An 8165-nucleotide genomic window follows, 5' to 3' on the forward strand; every position below is an offset into this window, starting at 1 on the left:
CATCTGTCAAAAATATTAGAGCTCTAAGGTAAAACTAACAAGTGCCCACAGCAAATAACTGTTACTTACCATTGCGTCTGATATAAAAGAATCAGTTGGCTGTTAATCAATAGTTCATTTGAACAGTGACTGATTTACAGCAATACATATTAGAACTAAAAGTCGTTATAATAAAAAAAACCAAAGGGTCATCACCATTGAAGATGAAAAAAAAGAAAGATGGTGCTGTCAAAAAAAAAAAAAAAAAAAAAACGAGAGAGTAGGAATAATTTAAAATATGATTTCAAGTTTTGCAAGATATTTTTTCATATCTATACTACAGATATTTCTTTCATATATAATAATAGACATTTTTATTTCATATATAATAATATATTATAGTTTTAAATCTGTTATATGTATAAAACAAAATTGGATGTATGCATGTGAGTGCGTCGTATGTACCAGCTTAATTCTGAAACGCATTAGGAAATTTCAGCCAAAGTTGGTATAGATATGCCTACAAGATAGCGGTGTGTGTAGCTATTTAATGGAGGTAAACAAAATATATACAGTATATATGTATATGTGTGTGTGTGTTAAGTGAAATCCACAATGATTCCTATTACAAAACATCTGTATTAAAAATACATATATAAAAAGATTATAGTCTTTAGTCCACCTACTGTGACTTGATTAAGTCCACAACAGTTGGACGAAAGCTATAAGTTTTGTACACAACACACACACGCGCACACACACACACTCCACACGCACACACACACACACTCAACACGCACACAGAGAAAAGTACTATATTTCAGAGCTGTTGTCTCCCTACCTGAAAGGGGAGAGCAGTCTCTGAAATATTGTACTTTTTGTTTTTTCTCTATATTTTGGTGTTTTTATGGGCTCCGTTTATTAGATGGAATTCTGTTTGTTACAGAACATTTTTTACCAGTCATATATATATATATATATATATATATATATATATATATATATATTATATATATATATATATATATATATATATATATATATATATATATATATTAAATTGACTGTTCGTAACGGGAATTCCATTGTAGATTTCACCTAACATTTATGAGAATTTACAGTACAGTACCTTAACATTTTCATATATATATACACACACACACACACACACAAAACATATATATATATATATATATATATATATAATATATATATATATATATATATATATATATATATATATAATCGTGCATACACGATTCTCCATAAAATTTAAAAGGTGCCGCTACAAATGCAAAAATCTCTGCCTATCACCTGAGCCATCCTGAACTGGTGACTGCAAGTTCTCAAGACCTGACATTTTTGTCTGACATTTTTGGGCGATGAAGTACAAGCCGTCGACTACGTTTTTATTCGCAAATTACAAGTTTATGGACAATAAATGGCTGTCATGTTTATAACCTGGCCATTAGGCACAAATCACGTCCATGAAAGGATGTACAACACTTTTAGTGTGAGCCTGTGGATAGTTTAGTGAATATTTTCTAGTTAGCACTATTTCTCTGCTGTACCATTGCAGAATATTATGACTCTGCGTGCATTTTAAACTTATTTGATAGAATTTAAGTACGCCGTGTGGTGCGTGCATTTATAAAGTAATGTGAAGCAATTATGTATGCCCATATTTGCAAAAATTTTATTTGCTGCCATTTGGAGAGTTTATGCCTGGCTGGAAAATCATGAAAGCCGGAGAACGAGAGGAAGACAGAGGGAGAAATATAAACGGAATATTGCGAGTGACTGCAGGAAAGAAACAGCCAATTGGTGGTCGGTTGAGATTGAATGGCTTTTTAGCAGCACAGACACTTGCCTTCAGGTGACCCATGCACGTGGTTAATATTTCAGGGTTAAAAAAAAAAAGCCTGGTTGTGGACCTCTGGACTCTTTCCGGCCAGCAGAACGGTAATACAAGCTACAGAACTGACGCAGATGACAAGAGATAACAAGTAAAAAATGCGCCGTATTTTCTGTTCAGCGTATAATCAAAGCCACCGAAATAGATCCATCTTTTGGTCGTCTTGGTATAATGCTGTATGAGTCCACGGCCCCCTTCATACTTCAAAACAACGGCCCGGTGGGTGACCTGTCCTATATCGTTGCCAGGCGCACGGCTATGACTGACTTTTAACCGTAGGAAAATAAAAGATAAAACAACAAACAAAAACTACTGAGGCTAGAGGCTGTAAAATATTGGTATGTTTGACGGTTGGATATGGGGGCAGACAGAAGAAGTGCTGACAGGGAAAGTACGAACAGAAAAAGTGCGGACGGACAGACAAAGCCATCTTGGGTAGTTTTATAAACAACTCAAAAAGAATAGATGTCCACTATCGCCGGACCGAAAGAGGTGTCGTAGTTGCAGAAACAGAAATTTAAGAATATCTACCGAGGAACACCATAATCGATAGGCATATACCTCTGAAATGCCAGGAAAAATACATACATATATATATATCTATATATATATATTATATATATATATATATAGATATATATATATATATATAGTTATATATATATATATATATATATATATATATAGGATATATATATATATATCTATATATATTATATATATATATATATATATACTATATATATATATTATATATATTATATATATATAGAATATATTATATATAGATCTATATATAGATATATATCTATATATAGATAGATATATCTAATATATATATATATATTATATCATATATATATTATATATATATATCTATAATATATACTGCACGACTTTTTGGGCAAATTTCGCTAAAGAACACTTATTTTTCTAATAAGTAGGCGAACAACAAAAATTCATACAAAAATTTATTAAGTGTTTTTCCTTATCTCCTGCTTAGAAAACTACACGTAACGAAAAAGATAAAAACCGAAACTAAAAGAATATAGTAAAATATGGTTGAAAGTAATTAACAGATAAAGATGGCCAAAACAGCGATTAAAGCATAAACGTGGATAGAGCAGTCAGATTGCTTTGGCAACAGACTTCTTTTCAAGAATATGAAAAAGATTTTTGTATGTTTTAGCAAATGTTATCTCTCTCTCTAACTCTCTCTCTCTCCCAATCTCTCTCTCTCTCTCTCTCTCTCTCTCTCTCTCTCTCTCATAAAAAAAAAAAAATTACGATACTTTACACCAAGCTGAATGATTTCCATTTGGCAGTTTATATGGCCTAGGTCACCCCAGTGACCCAGCTCCCAACAAAAGACCTAAAACGTGACGGCGGGTTGTAGGGATCGGGGTGCTAAGGAGCGTTTTTCGACATGAGATCGATCGAAATGGGGAAAGCTATGGATAGCAAAGTTGTAGTACCAGAACTTCCCGCGAAACGAGAAGAGAGAAAGGAAAAAAAATCACTTGCATTCCAGAGGAGTCGGTGAAAATGAATAATTTTTTCTTTTAAAATAAGGGTTATGAAGAAAGTTGAATTCATTTGACATTCATCATAGTCTATGGAAATACCAGCCAGTTCGTTGTATATACGTTTGAACGTCTGCTTCTCCTCTCTTTGTACGCTCTTACTATGGATATGAAAGGCTCTATCATTCTCGCAGGAACCTATGTTTTTGCACTGTGGAACCAAGGCTTTATTTGGTTTGTTTTCATTGCAATGTGTTAAAGGCAAATGATTCAGGGAGAAAATAAAGCAATTCAGGTTTAAATGTACCTATAAGATCTCTGTGAAATCAACAGTAAAACAAGTGAAAAAATACTTCCCGAAGTTTCTCGGGGCAATCGGTTTGGTTTGGCGTATAATGCTGTATGATACTCAGTCACGGGCCCTTGACAAAATCTCAACAGGCCGTGGTGGCCTGCGTTGTTGCAGTGCCCAGAAGCACTCATGGCTATCTTTAACCTTAAAATAAGGAAAATAATGAGGCTAGAGGGCTGCAATTTGATGTTTGATGAGAGGAGGGTCATGATCAAGATACCAATTTGCAGCCTCTCTTTGGCCTCAGTAGCTTTCAAGATCTAAGGGTGGGGGACAGAAAAGGTGCTGACGGACAGACAAATAGCCATCGCAATAGTCTTCTTTTGCAAGCATGAATCACCAGTCAAAGATACTTTCCCTGGTGGCTACTCGTGCAAGCAAGAGCCGGTGCTGGTGTAACGACACTTTTATCAAAAACCAGCAACAAAGTAGTTCCAGATAAAACCAAAGTCCAACAATTTGCAGGGAGGAAATTACCAGAGGTTAAATTTCTTTCTGGTCAAATGTTTACTGAACCATATCGCCACAAAACATCAGGTTCAAAAACGGTGTCATCCTTACATGTTTCAGGAGTTTTTATTTATTCATTTATATTTTTTAGGACATAACAGCAATTTCTCTTTCTGGGTATATTATATATATATATATGATATATTTATATATATATATATATATATATATATATATATATACATATATATATATATATATATTTATATATATATATATATATATATATATATATATATATAGCACATAACGTACATACATACATACATACATATATATATATATAGAGCTCAGTTAAATAAATTCATATAGGAGCTTCAGAAGGTGTCCATGATACAACGATTAAAAGGAATCAGGTTTATTTACACGAAAACGTTTCGCACATAAAACTTCTGTGCATCATCAGTCTGTAAAAAGACAAAGAGACACATAAAATAACATTCAATGATAAAAGGAACTCACAAATATTAAAAATGTCTTAAAATTAAAAATCAAAGTAAAAACAATTAAGCAGCTGTTTCAAATGTGCAGATTATAAAGAAAACGACACACGAACAAGCGCAAGCAAATATGCCACATACACATACGTGTGTGTATATATATATACTTTATATATATATATATATATATATATATAGTATGTATATATATATATATATATATATAATATATATATATATTATATATATATATATACACATACATACATAAATACATATAAGTGCGTATATATATACATACATATATATAGATATATATATATATATATATATATATATATATATATATGTATGTATATATATACGTATATATATATATATATATATATATATATATCTATATATATATATATAGATACGTATATATATCATACAATAATATATATATATAATATATATATATATATATATATATATCCTATGTATATATATACGTATATATATGTATGTATGTATGTGTGTATATATATATATATATATATAATATATATATATACATATATATATATATATATATATATACACACGTATGTGATGTGTGCATATTTGCTTGCCGCGTTCGTGTTTGTCCGTTTTCTTTATATCTCTGCACATTTGAAACAGCTGCTTAATTTCATTTACCACTGAATGAATCCCTAGTTTGACCTATCCACTCATTAATTAATTAATTCAGTCCTTCATCTATTCTTTAATCAACAAACCCCCCCCCCCCCAACCCCCCCCCCCCACCCTCATTACCCTTCACGTCGGCGACAGCAGCGCCTCCTATCATAGCGATATTGTGCCATGAAAGTTTTACGACTTTGTAGCTCCACTAGTGACATTTGGGATTTGGGATTCCGAAGGTCTTCATTCCTCAATGGGTCTTTTGGAGCTCATGGTTTACCTGCCCTCCAGGTATGGGACACTAAGGAGCTTGTGGGACACCAGCATAATTATAGTCGAGGTGATGGATTATAGGCTGTCTTGGCATCCCTTGAGCAACTTGGGTCAGTTTTCCAGGATGGGTCTACCTTTCTTTATCACTTCACGAAGATCATTGTGTTGGATTAAAAATGTATGGGTATTCCTTGAGGCAATGACACTGGACTTTGTAAAATGATATGACCTCTATTTTGTAATTGGGTATTCCTTGAGGCAATTACACTGGACATTGTAAAAAGATATGAGCTCCATTCTGTAATGACGAACAAGGTGACGTACTCATATTTCTGGTTATCTATCGGCAATTCAATTCAAATTTGAAAATTTCGGATGGCATGCCATTCTTTCTGTTGTTGAATTTATTTTTACGCTCTTTAATCTCGGAATGATTTCGTAAGGTTTGACCTAACTGTCTGAGGTACCTTACCTGCCAGACAAGATCCTAAATGGTAATAAGATCAATCTTGTGTAACTGGTTAGCTACTTGTGGACAGCATTTCCAAAATCCCATCACAAACTGACCGGCCTCTTTTAGGAATCTTTTTTTTTTCTTATTGTTTACTTTTTGTTCATTTCTCTGTATTTCTAGGATTATGCTTCTTTGTCTCTAACTTGATTACTCTTCCTAAATCTTTACTACACGAGTAATTTTTGTGCATGTCTATTTCGTAACAGTAAAAGGAAAATATTCCCTCATATTTTCTTCTTGATCTTTTCTGTTCCTAAATCTTACTACAAGAGACATTTTTGTGCATGTCTATTTCGTAACAGTAAAAGGAAAATATTCCTTAATATTTTCTTCTTGATTTTTTGTATCGCGCTTATGTTTATTGCATGCTTTCTCTTTAAAACTCTGGGACGAAGTACAGTGTGTATTCTGATATTCTCTATCTCATCTTTCTGGGTAGTGCAACCGTAATACGAGAAGCGTTATCGTTTACACAGGAGCCTATATTGTATATTCGTTTGATTGTCATGTAATGTGTCAGAAATCTATTGGGATATAATGTACGATACTTTATATTTCTTTTCCTTTTGATTTTGATGCAAAGACAGACAGACAATCAGACAGACACAGAAAGATTCGCAAAGAGACGAAGATATGGCAATGCCACTCGTCATATTCAGATCTTTATTTTACTCATATTCTGTCTTCTACAGTGAAAGAGAGAGAGAGAGAGAGAGAGAGAGAGAGAGAGAGAGAGAGATAGAGAGAGAGACGATGCCTTCGAAGGAAAGGGCGTGGCTGCTTGCTTGGCGCCTCAGCCTATATCTTTGAATAGTTTCAACTTTCACCTCTCGGCTTCCATGTTTAATGGTCCTGTGTTCGTGCCATCGGTGGTTAAGGTCCTGTCAATGGTTTTATTGATTTATTAAAAAAAAAAAAAAAAAAAAAAAAAAAAAAAAAAAAAAAAACAGACAATGTATTTTCTTCTATTTTTCTACAGACCTGAATTCTTTACCATCAGGACTGGCCACATCTTCCTCATCCATTTTTCTTTCTATTTCATTTGCTGCTCCTTCTCAATGTCTTATTTTCTACTTAAGCCTTTTTTTTCCTCTTAACCCTCTTCTCTTCAATGCGTCGTCTTCCTCCCTCTTTTGTAACATTAAAAAAGACAAAATTATTTCTCCTATTTTTCTACAGACCTTGAAGTCTACTTTATCATCAGGGACTGGCGGCACGTCTTCCTGATCCATTTTTCTTTCTCTTTCATTTGCTGCTCCTTCTCTATGTCTTATTTTCTACTTAACCCTCTTCCCTTCCATTCATCTCCCTCCTCCCATCTTTGACCCCCATCTCATTCTATTTATATCCAGATGACTTGACCATCCAAGAAGCTGCTGCTCCTGACCCCCCTAACGGCCGAATGCCCAACGATCGTCTCACATTGACCAGGGCGTAGCGGACGAACCATAAAACGCTGGAAGCCGTTACTCTGAATTGTGTAAATCGAAAGTAATCCTGTCATCTCCACTTCAGGATCGACGAGACACCTGGATCTGTCTATCAAGCCTCAGAGGCGAAGATATTCGAGATTATTTATGTGAGAATGCTGCATTCATTCAAGTCTTATGTAAGAGAAGACATGCGGCTTTGTAGATTAAACACTACGGATAGAAGTGCAGTAAAACTCATTTAAGGCAAGATGTCCTCACTTGTAAATAAATTGAATAAGTTTAAGAAGTTACCGAATCTTGTAACAGACTTTGTGAATCTGTCGTGAGTGAAATGGGTCAGACAACAAGTTCATCGAGGTGTGTTAAAGATACGTAACTCACTCATTCATTTACGTGTTGGCTCTTCGGGAATTATCGCAATTTTATGACGTAAAGACTGATCATAGCGTCATGCCTCAGCTAGCCCAGACTTGAAGAAAGCAAGAGAAAAGAATAGCTGGGCCCAAACCCAAAGGAAGTCTAGATCAATATCTTCAAAGATAATGAAATGTTTGTGAGGA

General features: G+C 33.9%; 1 protein-coding gene across 1 annotated transcript in view; it reads right to left on the minus strand.

Annotated features, from left to right (window-relative positions):
* Positions 1-7197, minus strand: part of LOC135206881 (uncharacterized) — a 26637-nt gene extending 19440 nt beyond the window's left edge. Inside the window, exon 1 of the mRNA XM_064238360.1 lies at positions 7154-7197. Within this exon, the coding sequence (XP_064094430.1) occupies positions 7154-7197 (44 nt within the window). The remainder of the gene's footprint in view (positions 1-7153) is intronic.
* Between the last annotated feature and the right edge of the window lie 968 nt (positions 7198-8165).

This window comes from Macrobrachium nipponense, chromosome 31 (assembly GCF_015104395.2).
Source record: "Macrobrachium nipponense isolate FS-2020 chromosome 31, ASM1510439v2, whole genome shotgun sequence".
Taxonomy (NCBI): Eukaryota; Metazoa; Arthropoda; class Malacostraca; order Decapoda; family Palaemonidae; genus Macrobrachium; species Macrobrachium nipponense.